Source organism: Salvia splendens, chromosome 9 (assembly GCF_004379255.2).
Source record: "Salvia splendens isolate huo1 chromosome 9, SspV2, whole genome shotgun sequence".
Lineage (NCBI taxonomy): Eukaryota > Viridiplantae > Streptophyta > Magnoliopsida > Lamiales > Lamiaceae > Salvia > Salvia splendens.
The window spans coordinates 25,619,481-25,634,198 of NC_056040.1; the positions used below are offsets into that span (position 1 = coordinate 25,619,481).

Below are 14,718 nucleotides of genomic sequence, written 5' to 3' on the forward strand. Positions count from 1 at the left end.
TTGTCTCAATTATAGTGTTGTAAATTCTAGTTTTTAGCTTCTTTTTTTTCCATTTAGCTAGTTAAAACACTCTATTATAAGCATAGTACTAAATGTTGTTTGGTATTGAAGCCATTGGATATATAAAAGAAAGAGATTAGATGGTAGATTGTTTTCTGTGTTGTGTTTCGTTACTAGCAAATGATCTCTTCAAATAAAGATTATAGAAAGATTATGTGTTGAATCGTGCTTGGTCAAACGATTTTGACAAATAATAAATATGACAAGACATTTAATTTTGTGAAATTAAATGCAATAGCGTCGATCTACGTTCCGAGTAGATGACCGCAGTATATTCATTTTCTCAAATCTGATTCCCGGTGAGTGATAAATAATATATTAAAGTTGGTCACAATAAAGCTAAAAATTAGCTATGAGAAAAACTAAGTGATTAATTAACCGAGTGTTAATTATCCCACATCGGGGATGATAAACTTCTTTGATGAAGTATTTAATAAGATGAATTATTATGTGTAATAATTATCGTTGAATAAGACGGGTGATAGAACCCACACGCGTGTGCGAGCGCCGCCACCCGCCCGAGACCCATGCGTCGGGTGACTTGGACTTGGATCTTGGAAATTGGTCTTTGGGCTGTTCCTTGGAGCTGGTCATTGAGCGGGGTTCAAGCCCCACATATTCTTTTTAGACCAACTCAAATTCCACGTTGTCCCCGATGGACCCCGATGCATAACGGGAGAGAAAAGGTCCTCGATGGACCCAAACGCATAGCGGGAGACAAAAGGTCCCCGATGGACCCCGACGCATAGCGGGAGACAAAGGGTCCCCGACGGTCCATGGTGTATCCCGTCGTGTAGTGTGTCTAGATGCATCATGTCTCTTCAGCTCCAAACGGCTAGTGCAACAGTCAGTAACCCCCGACGGTTACGGTCAATGGCCTTGATGACAGACATTATGTCTGTCGACTCCAGCAACCCCTGCGGTTGGACTTGGCCTATAAATAGGCATGCATCCCTGCATTCTACACAACAAACTCAAGCATTCTTACATACACGCTCTCTCCCTCTTTGCATAATTTTCCCGTCGAAGCTCTGCCCTCGCCTTACTCCCATTCGCCAGAGCTCTGCTGCTAGCGGTGCTTCTACTTCAGAGACAAAGTCGTTTTATCTTTGGGGACGACACGCCAAACCAAGAGCACTACCGGGGCGTATCTCGTCTTGCGGAAATAGGACTCCTCGAATCGGCTTACCGTTTTCCACAAGTTTTTCCGTGTAATTTTTCAGTTATTTCCGTGTATTTTTTCTCCTTATTTTTTTCCGTGTAATTTTCGCTCGGCAAGTTTGTATCTCCGTATACTCAAAGTTCAACAGTTGCAAGACGAGATAATCTTGCCACTAAAGGAGTTTACACATACCAACTGAACTTAGTCTACACCTTTGCTTGGAGATGTTGACTGACCCGTCCACCGCAGCTGCCACCGTTCCATCTACTGTGTCCCCCGTTGCACCCGTCAACACGTCGTCGAACATGACGATGATTCCAACTCCTGGCTTTTCAACTACTCCATAAACAACCCCTTGGGTGTTTGACAACCCCTTTGGGATGTCTTCTGGATTCACCCTGATTAGATCGGTCGGTTCCACTTTTAGTGGTTCCATTGGATCGAGTGTTGGGGCCCTCGGGCTCGACATGGGTGTTGGACCCCTCGGGCTCAGCACAGGTGCTGTATCCATCGGGGTCGGCATGGGTGTTGGATCCTTCGGGGTTGGCACGAATGCGGGGGATCCATGCTCCACGCAAATATGGGGGGTTCTACGCCTCACCATATTGGCCCCTACGGGGGCAACGAACTTGGTTCCTTTCATGGGACAAACTCGGCACCAATGGCACCAAGGATGATGCCACCCGCCGAGAAGCCATCGAAGTTCACCGGAACAGACTTCAAGAGATGGCAACAGAAAATGTGTTCTACCTAACGACGTTGGGCGTCGTGAACTTCCTCAAGGAGAACGAGCCACCCGCGCCAAGTGAGGATGAGACACGCGTTGAGATGTACGTCGAGTATGACGCTTGGCGCAAAGGAGACTATATTTGTAAAAACTTTTTTTAAGTACTTTAGATGATAGTCTCTACAACGTATATTGCATTATACCCACATCAAAACAAGTGTGGAAAATGCTAGATGAGAAGTATCGTAGTGATGATGCAGACACTAAGAAATTTGTAATAGCCAAGTACTTGGACTACAAAATGGTCGACTCCCGACCAGTTATGGACCAAGAGCAAGAGTTCCATCTAATCATCCACGACCTCGCCGGCGAGGGAATGACCCTGCCTGAAGCTTTCACTGCAGGCATAGTTATTGAAAAACTTCCACCCGGCTGGAAGGACTTCAAGAGTTACCTTAAGCACAAAAGAAAGGAGATGACTCTTGAAGACTTGATCGTGAAGCTGCGCATCGAGTCAGACATGCACACACGCAATGATTTGGCTAAGGGCCATGGCCCACCTGTTGCAAAGGCCAATTTGTTGGAGCGGGGCGGTCCCTCCAACAAACGCTTCCGTCCAACTGCGAAGGACAAGGGCAAGGGGAAGCAGCCTGCGAAGAAAGTTGAAGGCAACTGCTACAACTGTGGCAAATCTGACCACTTCTCCAAAAACTACAACAAGCCGAAGAAGAAGCCGGCTGCCCGCGTTGTTGAAAAAGAGTTCAAGGACTGGGACGTAAGTGACCTTGTCGCTGTAGTCACCGAAGAAGTCAACCTTATTGATAACAAAGGTGGTTGGTATATCGATACTGGTGCTACTGCCCACGTCTGTGCCGATAAGAGCAAGTTCACATCCTACACCACTGTTGAAGGGAAGAAAATCAATATGAGGAATCAAGCCTCGTCTCAATTCCTCGGCATTGGGGACGTGATTCTCATGATGACGTCCGGCGTCACAATCACTTTGAAGGATGTGCTGCACGTCCAGGACATCCGCAAGAACCTAGTGTCAGGATCAATACTAGTGAATAAGGGGTTTAAACTTGTATTCGAATCTAATAGGTTTTCTTTGTACAAGTTTGGAAAGTCACTCGGAAAAGGTTTTGTAACCGACTGACTTTTCAAGCTTAGTGTAGCTACATGCCATGTCCCTAAGCCGTTGGCTAATAATAAGAATGCATCTACTTCTTCTTACTTGACTGAGTGTTCTAACTTGTGGCACAATAGATTAAGACACGTAAATCCAAATGCCATTAAAAAATTAGTAAGTTTAGATTTACTAAAGGAAAATGAAGTAAAAACTCAAAACAAATGTGAAACTTCTCTTGAGGCGAAAATGACTAAGTTACCGTTTTATTCGATTGAATGGAACACAAAACCCCTTGAATTAATTCACACGGATGTATGTGGCTTAAAATTGGTGCAAACGAGAGGGGGTAAAAAATACTTTATCACATTCATAGAAGATTGCACAAGATATTGTTATGTCTATCTTTTAAGAAGTAAAGATGAAGCAATAGAAGCGTTCAAAAATTATTAGAACGAAGTCGAGAATCAACTTGGATGTAAAATCAAAATGATTCGAAGTGATAGAGGAGGCGAATACGTAGCCCCGTTTGAGGATTTATGCAATGCAAGTGGTATAATTCATCAAACGACTGCTCCATATTCACCACAATCTAATAGTGTTGCAGAATGCAAAAATCAAATTCTCAAAGAGATGATGAATGCATTACTGATCAGTTCGGGGATGCCCCAGAACATGTGGGGGGAAGCTATTTTGACAGCCAATTACATCCTAAACATAATCCCACTTAAAGGTAAGGACGTTACTCCTTATGAGTTGTGGAAGGGAAGGAAGTCATCCTACAAATACCTCAAAGTGTGGGGGTGTTTGGCAAAGGTGATGGTTCTTTCGCCCAAAGAAGTTACAATCGGTCCTAAAACGGCTGATTGCATCTTTATTGGGTATGCACTCAATAGTAGTGCATATCAATTTTTTGTCCACAAGTCTGAAATACCGACTGTGACCGTGGGAACAACAATCGAGTCAAGAAATGTTGTATTTCTTGAAAATATATTTCCTCGCAAAGACAAGGAAAATATTGCACCCAATTCTAAGACGAGAATTGAGGATGAAGCCACTAGTTCTAAATCAGCGCATAAAGAGCCAAAATCGCGCAAGCGAACAAGGCCTGATCCAAACGATGCAGTACTAAGACGTGGTAGCATGGTCAGAACACCAAAGATATTTGGCCCTGACTATATTGCATTTATGTTGGATGAAGAACCAACATCGATGCAGTGGCAGTGGCAAACTGGTTAAATCCCTCTATAAATCTGAAGTGGTGTCCAAGGCCGAAATGGACACAAAACGTGAGAACGGATGAGGTCGAGGTGTTTAAGTGTTAACATCATTGTCTCGGTGCACGCTGTGGAGGAATAGTTCAAAGCATCGCGCTACTAGTCCGCATGTGTATCCGATGGTGTTGACTATGGATGGTTCAAAGCCAAAAACTACCTATCCTTATGCTTACATACCTCTTGAGGGTTGAGCTTGTGTCCGCATACATATGCATTTGACAATTTCCATTCATGTGAGAGATTGTTGGAATCGTGCTTGGTCAAACGACTTTGATTAATAATAAATGTGACAATACATTTAATTTTGTGAAATTAAATGCAATAGCATCGATCTACGTTCCGAGTAGATGACCGTAGTATATTCATTTTCTCAAATGCGATTCCCGGTGAGTGAGAAATAATATATTAAATTTGGTCACAATAAAGCTAGAAATGACCTATGAGAAAAACTAAGGGATTAATTAACTGGGTGTGATAAACTTCTTTGATAAAGTATTTAATAAGATGAATTATTATGTGTAATAATTATCATGGAATAAGACGGGTGATAGAACCCACATGCGCGTACCGCCGCCCGCCCGCGACCCGTGCCCCGTGCACCGGGGTCGGGTGCCTTGTGACTTGGACTTGGATTTTGGCAATTGGTCTTTGGGCTGTTCTTTAGAGCTGGTCGTTGAGCGTGGTTCAAGCCCCGCATATTCTTTTAGACTAACTCAAATTTCACGCTGTCCCCAATGGACCCCGACGCATAGCGGGAGATAAAAGGTCCCCGATAGACCCCGACGCATAGCGGGAGACAAAAGGTCCCCGATGGACCCCGACGCATAGCGGGAGACAAAGGTTCCCGACGGTCCATGGTGTATTCCGTCGTGTAGTGTGTCCAGATGCATCGTGTCTCTTCAGCTCCCAACGGCTAGTGCAACAGTCAGTAACCCCCGGCGGTTACGGTCAATGGCCTTGATGTAAGACATTATGTCTGTTGACTCCAGCAACCCCTACGGCTGGACTTGGCCTATAAATAGGCATGCATCCCTACATTCTACATACAAACTCAAGCATTCTTGCATACACGCTCTCTCCCTCTTTGCATAATCTTCCCGTCGAAGCTCTGCCCTCGCCTTACTCCCATTCGCCGGAGCTCTGCTGCTAGTGGTGCTGCTACTTCAGAGACGAAGCCGTTTTATTTTTAGGGACGACACGCCAAACCGAGAGCACTACCGGGGCGTATCTCGTGTTGCGGAAAGAGGACTCCTCGATTCGGTTTACTGTTTTCCACAAGTTTTTTCCGTGTAATTTCAGTTGTTTCCGTGTATTTTTTCTCCTTGTTTTTTTTTCGTGTAATTTTCGCCCGACAAGTTTGTATCTCCGTATACTCAAAGTTCAACATTATGTAATTATGGTAAGAAGATAAATCTATTTCTAGAGAATCCCTAAATCTATTCTTTACATTTGATCTGGTAGTCCTTTTCTTTTTAACAATCTCCTTCAAATTTAAGTGGAGTCTCTGAAATTCAATTTGTAAAAAACATGCATGAAGCTTTTGGAATTGACGGCTTTGACGAATATATATGTAAGTTACAACAATTCTACTATCCCATTTTTTATTTTTCTCTTGGTAAAGTGTGTCCATTTCAACCTGCTTGGTTTTATTGTATTGTACTAGATTTTTAGTGATACTTCGTGTTAATAATTTTAATACATTGTCTTGATGAGTTAGCAAGTTAGCAATTTAAGAAAAGTTAGCATTATAACACATTCTTCCTAGCCACATTATTTCTTTCAAGCTACGTTTGACACTTCGAAATTCAGTTTCTGCACTCACTAACTTCTGCTTTTTACTTATCAATTTACCAAATTATCTCTAACAAAGGTAAAATATGCTTCTTACTTTTCAAGTTACGAAATTATCTCCAACAAAGTTAAAATAACTAACTGTCGATCTCGTGTCTACTGAATTATTGAAAAAGTCTGCATCTATATACCAATATATTTTTAGATGTCCTTGTTTTAAACAAGGATTCAAAGAAAATTGAAATCAACAGAATTCTCCGCGAGACTTTATCATTCTTGGCAAGACTGACATGCATTTTTGTTCGCGACTGTCTTAATACATCCGCATTATATATTCTATATTTTCTTATTTGGACGGTCCCCAATAAATATCTCATTTCTCTTTTACTATTTTTAGTAAATGGACTTCATATTCCACTAACTCATTCTACTCACAATTCTTATAAACTAATACTATATAAAAGTGGAGTCCACATTTCACTAACTTTTTTTCACAAAGTCAAAAAATTTCTTAAAACTTGCACCGGTCATATATGGACATTTAATGGGGACCGGAGGGAGTATTTCAAAATATTCCAACCCAATCTCATATCCAACTTTTCACTCAAATAAATATAGTACTCCCTCCGTCCCGTGCTACTCGCACGTTTGCTTTTCGGCTCGTCACAAAGTCCTTACACTATTTATAATTTAAGTTAGAATTAATGCATTTAATTAATATGTTAGTTTAAGTTAAGAGCTCTTTTATTAAGTGATGTCTCATTACACCTAAAATTCTTTTTTAATAACACAAAAAAATCAATCCCAAATTTACGGCCTAAAATGAAAAGTGCGAGTAGCATGGGACGGAGGGAGTACTACTAGTGGGTAAATGCATTACTCATACAAAATATTTAACTTTTGTTTCATATTAATACACAAAGTTTGAAGTTTACATAAATCATACAAAAAGTTTCATTCGTCTTTCAATTTAGTACATTACGTTATTTTGGGACTGGATCCTCTGCAGTGGGGAGGAAACACAGCACCGTGCTGTGCCTTGAAACGACGCCGCTTTGCCTCTTTCTTCCTGCTTTTTCATTCCCTTTTTTAAATTACCGTTCCATATTTATTTTGTCTTATACTAATAGTTTAGGCTATCCACAATGGCGCCTAGCGCACCGCCTAGCCGAGCGCCGGCACTAGGCGGTCGCTAGGTGAACCATTGCAGCTTCCGAAAACCGCCGAGCGGTTTTTCGGAATTAAAAATCGCCTAGCGCTAGGCGGTCGACGGGCGCTGGGCGATCCGCTCGGCACCATTGCAGCGTCGGGATCGCCCAGCGCATCGCCCAGCGGTTTTTTTGTTTTTTTTTTAAATTTTCGAGACAGTATATATACGCGATTTGCACTTCATTTTCATTCGCACCACTTTTTTTAATGTAATTTTTATTATTAATGTACTTTTTTAAAATTTTAGTACTTTTTTAAATTTATTGTACTTTTTTAATTTATTGTACTTTTTAAAAATTAAAATAGTGTTATTAATGTTTCCCGTATATGTCTCGTAAATTAAATTCCGTATATTGTGTTATTAGTGATGTGGCTATTGATGTGGCTGAGCTATTTATGATATGGCTAGGCTATGGCTGAGCTATTTCTGATGTGGCAGGATGATTTTTAGTATTGATGATGTGGCAGGAGGAGTTTGTGGCTGGCTATGGCTGAGCTATTACTGGGCTATCACCACTGTGGATACCCTTAGTGCTTAGGGGGATTAAAATAACAACGCCCGCCTTCCTTTTTTTATGTGTTTCTTTTCTTCCTTTTTAGTATTTCTATTTCTTTAATACAGAGTAATTAAATTTATAAATTAGTTATTTTGTTATATGTGTTTTTTTTTACATTACCTATCCTCCATAACTGGAATGCTCATGATGATATATGTTTACATTATTTATTTGATATCCTCCAAAGTGACATAACTAAATTAAATTAAGTGTTTAATAAAAAATATACATTATTTATTTGAGCAACTAATTAATGAATTGACCAATTATTTCAGTCTTAATTCCATAATTATAATTTTTTTCAAATTTAGTTTTTTTGTGTTGAAAAAATATTACTCCATTATGCAGGTTGGAGTATTATTAACCAGTTTTTATTTCTTTGTTACAAACATATAATAAAATAACTAATTTACAAATTTAAATATTAAAGAAATATAAATATAAAAAGGAAGAAAAGATACACATAAATAAAAGAAGGCGGCGTTGCTATTTTAATTCTAATTATAAGGAATTCCTAAGCACTAAACTATTACTAGTATAAGACAAAATAAATATGGAACGGTAATTTAAAAAAAGAATGAAAAAGCAGGAAGAAAGAGGCAAAGCGGCGTCGTTTCAAGGCACAGCATGGTGTTGTGTTTCCTCCCCACTGCAGAGGATCCAGTCCCACGTTATTTTTGTTTGGATCATTGGATGTCATTCATTAACTCTTTCTCTATGTGAAGTACAAAATGTTTCAGAAAGTTCCATTCGTGTTCATTCAAATACATTCCATTATATGTGTTTAAACGACGTTAACTTTTTACTTATGATGAAATTTTTTGTATCAATGATGAATTTTTTTGTACCAATATGAAACAATGATAAAACTTTTTGTATCATCATGAAATAATTATGAAACAATTTGTACTTCATATAGAGAAAGAGTTAATGACATCCGAACAAAAAGAACGGAATGTACTAAATTGAAACACAAATGAAACTTTTTTGTATGATTTATATAAACTTTAAATTTTTTGTATTAATATGAAACAAAAGTGAAACATTTTGTATGAGTTTTGTATTTATCCCTGCTACTAAGAGTTCTTTTTTTTTCTAATCTGAGGTCTCTATTGTATAAGTAGTCAGAACTTGAACTCAAAATAATTCTTCAACAAGTGAACTATTAATGCATTTTCCATAACCACAGTCATTCATCATAGCCATCATTCTCAGACAAGAAAAATATCAGAAGAATACATAATGGAACTACTATATATGTTGCAGCTTTGAGCAAATCTTCTGTCTCTCTCGAAATCGCACCAATTCTCGACCAATCTCCACTATACCTGCAAATTAGATAAAAAATTCAGTAACAACTTATATATAAAGCAAAACTCTATACATTCACAAAACATAGAAAAAACAGCACAAGAAAATATATTATTAATACCCAGCATCGATGAATCCCAATGCCAAAACTCCAATACTAGATTGAATGATGCGATTTTTGTTGCTGAAGAGTTTCAATGGGAAAATAGTCTTTTTTGGTGTAGTTGAATTTAGAGAGTATTCCTTTCTCTTAGCAATTGTTGGAGAAATCACAAATTGTTTTCTGGTATTTCTGTTGGAATTTGGACAACAAGGTTTGGTGCAGGAGACTAGTTTGATATCCGTTATGAACATTTTTCTTATCTTAGATTCTGGTTGTTGCAGTTTCATTGCATTTGAGGTCAGCATTAATCCCTTTGTCTTTTAGCTTTTGCAAGAATAATAAATGCAAAATAGTGTTAATGCATCGTGGGACCCACATATTATTGTTGTTTGGTAGTGGAGCATAGTTGTATAAGTTATAAATAAATTGATGTACAGTAATAGTGGGGAGAACTTTCTATAAATAGAAATGGACTATATTATTTTTATGGGACGGGTGGAAAAGGAAAGTGTCCTTATTTTCAAGGAAGCTTTAAGGAAGTGTTCAAATACTCTAGATTAACTTGTCTCAAGATTGCTCGAAATTGAAAGATTTGATATAATCGATATTATTTTGTCATATGGAGAAGACCAACACTAATAAGTTAAGACCATGTGACATAGTTCCACAATTTAGTACACGAACTTTATCAGTTGGAGGTCCAGTCTTGAGAGTGTGGTGGCCTTGTCGCTGAATACATGGCTTAAACTACTGTAGTAAAGGAGAGTTTTCGGTTGAAAGGCATAGCAACAGACTTTGGAGGTAAGCAAGAAGCCATAGACCTATTGGATGTAATAACAACAGTGATTTATGTGTTGCCAAGAATCAGGTATATGAGGAAAGAAGTAAGCATATTGATGTGAGATTGCACTCGGAAATAGAGAAAGAAAAGGTGAAGGTGTTTAAGGCCAAAAGAGAAGTTTGAGTTATGCATGAAGTTGGTGAATATGTGCAAACAATCAAGGTGGAGTATTTTTGTAAGTGATAGCTCAGCTGATCCAATGCAGAATTCAAGGAAGAAAGGCTGAAGCATTGCTTAATGTTTCAGGAGCCGTTCGAGTCGTTTTAATTGTATCTCAACCATTTGATCAAAACTAGCCGTTAGTTTGTTGAGGTTTAAATACCTGTTTTAGTTTGTTTCTTCTATCTTTACATTCAGTTTGTACTTCGATCTTGAGCTCGATTCACGAGTGAACGATTCAACTTTCAATATACGCTTTTTCACTTTCGGTTACATAAATTCGCATTGTAATACGCGGCGGTCAAGAGAGTTGTACAGAGTTAATCTTCAGCAGCATACCATAAAATAAAAATAGTTATATTTTACACTTGGGACTCGTTCGCTGAAGAAGATATGGTTTGGTCAGATTTATTAATTGCGTTAATTAAATCGGGTATGGCCCACCACTGCCTTATTCGATGAATACGTTCGGGTACCATATTTGGGCCAAGATTAGGAACAAAATTTCTGCTATTTCCATTACATAAAAGGCCTGATATTTCAAATTGACTATTTTGCCCTTAAAAATTTCAATGGAGTTTACGTCTCGCGTAGTTGAAATAAATTCAAGGAAAGTCAATTTAAGCAGCGCAGTATGCCAATTTCGAAGACGAATTCTTATTAACAGAGCAAGTGAGAGTGAGTCACCATGATAAATTTGGGATACCAAATTCTGTACACAATTTATGCAAAAAATAGCAAATATATGAGTGTGAGGTTCCCAGGTTAATCAGGTGAACTTCTTTGAAGGGAATCGGTTTTTGAGGTACAAACTTACGAATGAGGTATCAAATGTGGCCTGATAATAGTTTGTACCTATTATCAGTACTTGTGTTTCGTAAGCATTCGTAAGTTCGTCACGGGGTGCTTGATGTCGAGGTGTCTGATAATAGAAGCCCAGAAGTATACCTCATTCAAAAAAATGAGGTGTGTTTCGAGATACCGGATCTGTACAATAGTTTCCTGATGCATCCCTTATGGAGTTCCTCGCAAAGCTGCACTCGTGGAATAATTCTCGGTTGCCGTTAATTTCGGCAACAGTCGGCTATGAAATTGCCAGTTGAGAGGCAAGCCAATATGTATTTTACACGATTCGCACGGTTGAAGGCCTCGCGGTTGCGCAGCGATATCAAGTGCATACATAAACATCACCTAATAGGCATATTTTTAGTTCATAAACAGAGCACCAACAGTCGAGGGACGACTCTGTACATCAAACCAAAACACGGTGCTCTACCTATTACAATACTATGGATTTTTGTCCACCTCCCAAAACGTAGGTCCGGCAAAATGAGATGCAATTCCATGGCATTACTATATATGCTAGCATAGTACAGTGTAGGACCTATTCATCACTATATGACTTAGTTAGACATTGGGACGCCTGATATTGTGTGGCCACCAACGGAGAGGCGAGTTTGACGCAACGGAACTCGCATTGGGGGATCGAGTAGAGGGACCAGCTTCATCTGTCTTCGCTGCAGCTGGCCTCGGCAAAACCCGGCCACTCTCAAAAAGAGTTACCAGCCTCCCATCCGGGCCAATGTCTATGAAATACATGCCCACGTCATTGGTTGACTCCTGATCAACTGGAGGTGCGACATCTTCCGGAAATAGTTGATGGCGAACCGTTTGAGGGGGTAAAATACCCGGCGAGTTCACCTCTGCTTCGAAGCCACTAACCTCGTAACAGCTCGGTTATGCCAAACTGATTCACCTCCAGAATTAGGCTGAAACGCGTATTTTGTATGTAGTTATCGTGTACTAGGATATGAACATGTGCGCTAAGACTTTTTGCAATGTATCGAGCAGTTAGTACAGCTCCTATTGTATGAATTGATGCATATGCTATACTTCTGTGCTTCTATTATAGGAGCAGTTTGTACAGATCCTATTGTACGGTATGTGCTCTTTTTTTGAATGCACACTACTCCACACAGCAATGGGACCAAAAAGTGCTACAATTACTCAACTCCCTGAGGCAAAACCCAACATCCAATCATAAGTATAACCGCTGCATCCATGTATAAAATGAATATTGTAATTAAATTGTAAGTATTGATGCTGCACTGATTCATACAACATTTATTTAATGGAGTTGGGTTGAAAATATATTGGAATGAGCTAATTAGAATGATTGCCGTTTTTGTTGGATGAATTATTTTAAAATTCCGTTGAAAATGTTTTGAATTTTTTTTTCGTGATAAGGTAATTGCTGATTCAGCTTAAATTTGTCCTTTTTATCAGAGTAATTAAGCTGAAGAGGGTGAAATTCCCTCTGTTTATGTTCGGCAAATTTATGTTTCATCTATATGGTTTACCTATTTGTAAGATAAAAAAGAGTATTGAGAAAAACAAGGGAGGATTATTTTATAAAATGGCAAATTATTTGGCCGAGCTTAAGATATTTATTACAAGTTGTGATTTTATCTGGACTTTTGTATTGAATAATTATCTGGAGGAGTTTATCAATCTACACTTTTGACATGGCTCTGTATTAGAACTTGTAAAGCTTAATCCGTTGTGTTTAAGTCAAATTTTTGTAAATGTGAACAAGCTTTGGTGTGCGGATTTATTATTCTGTTCACTTTGTTTATTCAATACAGCCGAGAGTTGTGCTCCATAATTGATTATTGTTTCATTTGAGTATTTTGTCAAACACATTGTGTGTTATCCTTTGGGGCATTTGGTCGAGCACGCAGATTGTGCTCTTACTGTCACCAGCCTTTATCACGTACTGCATTGGCAGTTATTTCATGGAATCATTCTAATTATCTCAGCCTCAAAACAAGCAAGAGAAATAAAAGACTCCTCCATAGTCATCTACTGGAATCATGTTTACATCTACTGGAATTATTTAAACATGCCCGTCCATGCCCCGCGGAATCATCTACTGATGATATTACACACAAAAACAAGTTCATGTTGCCGGGGGGAAAGATTAAATACCTTGAACCATTTCCATCTGTGATCAATGCAATCATCCGGCACGGGTGTAGGCTTCGACAATAACACTCTGTGAAGACTCAAAACAGCCCCCAAAACCTTGTTCATGTAATGGGACACTGTCGAACCGGACCTGATAAAACTGAAACGAACAACGCGGTTTTTATTGTGATGCGCTAAGATGCCGACAAAAATCGCCACCTGTTCTTCAATGCCTAAGCATTTCCCTGTTCTCAGGCCTCCCTGCTCAGTGAGGATGCAACACAACTTCCCAAATGTGTTGCGATCCATTCTTAAGTTTGCTATGCAGTCAACATCAGTGACATGAATGAGTCGTTCCAAGTGTATCAATTGCTGAGGAACCTTGCTTATCAAGCTGTACTGCCTCGCATTTTCAATGATCCTACGCCTAGCACGGTTTGTGCGTGCTCTGATGTAACGCTGAACGAGAATTGTGCTCTCTACCCGGTATAATAGCATGATGTCTTCAAGCATCATCAGTAATCTCGCGGAATTAACTGGAGTTCTCATCGTGGGTATGGCGCAATGGCTATGTAAAATGTTTGATACGCTGATCACCAAATAAGTGCCTGCCTAATCTTTCTATATGATACATATGCACACAGTTCAAAAAAAAGCCATAACAGAAGAACAATGGAAATGGTGGAATTAAATTCAAAATTATATGTAACTCAAAGGCTCATAGTATGGCGGCCTATATAATCAAAACACCCACATATTGAAGTTAGCACAAAAACCACGCAGATTTCATTACAAATGCAATCTCAAATGCAAACCGAAGATGCTCACCCCGACGGGGCAGTATGTACCTCTGTAAGTGATCCGTGTCTTGACTATGTTGGTTTTCCAGCAACCTATAAAAAACCCAAATTCCCTTGTCACCTGATAGAACCTCGTAATTATCGATAGTGAATCGCGGGGTACTAGAGATTGGAACCCGAATTCAACCAAACAGAATCAAAGCTTGGAAACGGGATGAGACCTTCGCTGCAGCTTGTGTTGACAGCGTGAATGTATCTTGGAAACGGGATGAGATCATCGACGCCACCGCTGGCTAGGGTTAGGGATTTACACATATCTGGAATTGTCAAATGCGTGAATGGAAAGGGGGGAAAATTAGCTGCGGGGGTAATTTGGGAAGGAACACTATGTATTTTTTGTTTTAATTCTTGTTAAAAAATAGACCTCACGCATGATGTGTAGACTTTGGCAATGTCATTTAAGAGACATACAGTGCGACCATCCTCATTTATGTGGGGCCAAACGAAAGAAACAACCCACACCGAACATCATAATTGGGCAGAAATAAATCAATTTCTGGTGACTTCCAATACACCGAACACGTCCTTGGTTTCTTCCATCACGTTCATCTGCTAATTTGCAACAAGA

General features: G+C 39.3%; 1 protein-coding gene across 1 annotated transcript; it reads right to left on the reverse strand.

Moving 5' to 3' along the window:
- Window positions 1–13,000: 13,000 nt before the first annotated feature.
- LOC121749344 lies at window positions 13,001–13,839 on the reverse strand. Its single transcript, XM_042143920.1, has 2 exons — window positions 13,312–13,839; window positions 13,001–13,099 (listed from the first exon to the last, which is right to left on the reverse strand). The coding sequence occupies exons 1-2, from the start codon at window positions 13,837–13,839 to the stop codon at window positions 13,001–13,003; spliced, it is 627 nt and encodes a 208-aa protein (XP_041999854.1).
- Between the last annotated feature and the right edge of the window lie 879 nt (window positions 13,840–14,718).

Excerpts from the sequence above, each read along its gene's own strand:
- LOC121749344 (XM_042143920.1), bottom strand. The coding sequence starts at position 13,839 with ATGAGAACTCCAGTTAATTCCGCGAGATTACTGATGATGCTTGAAGAC. Across the intron at positions 13,100-13,311 it reads ACAGATGGAAATGGTTCAAG|TACGTGATAAAGGCTGGTGA; the intron begins GTATTTAATCTT and ends CTGCCAATGCAG.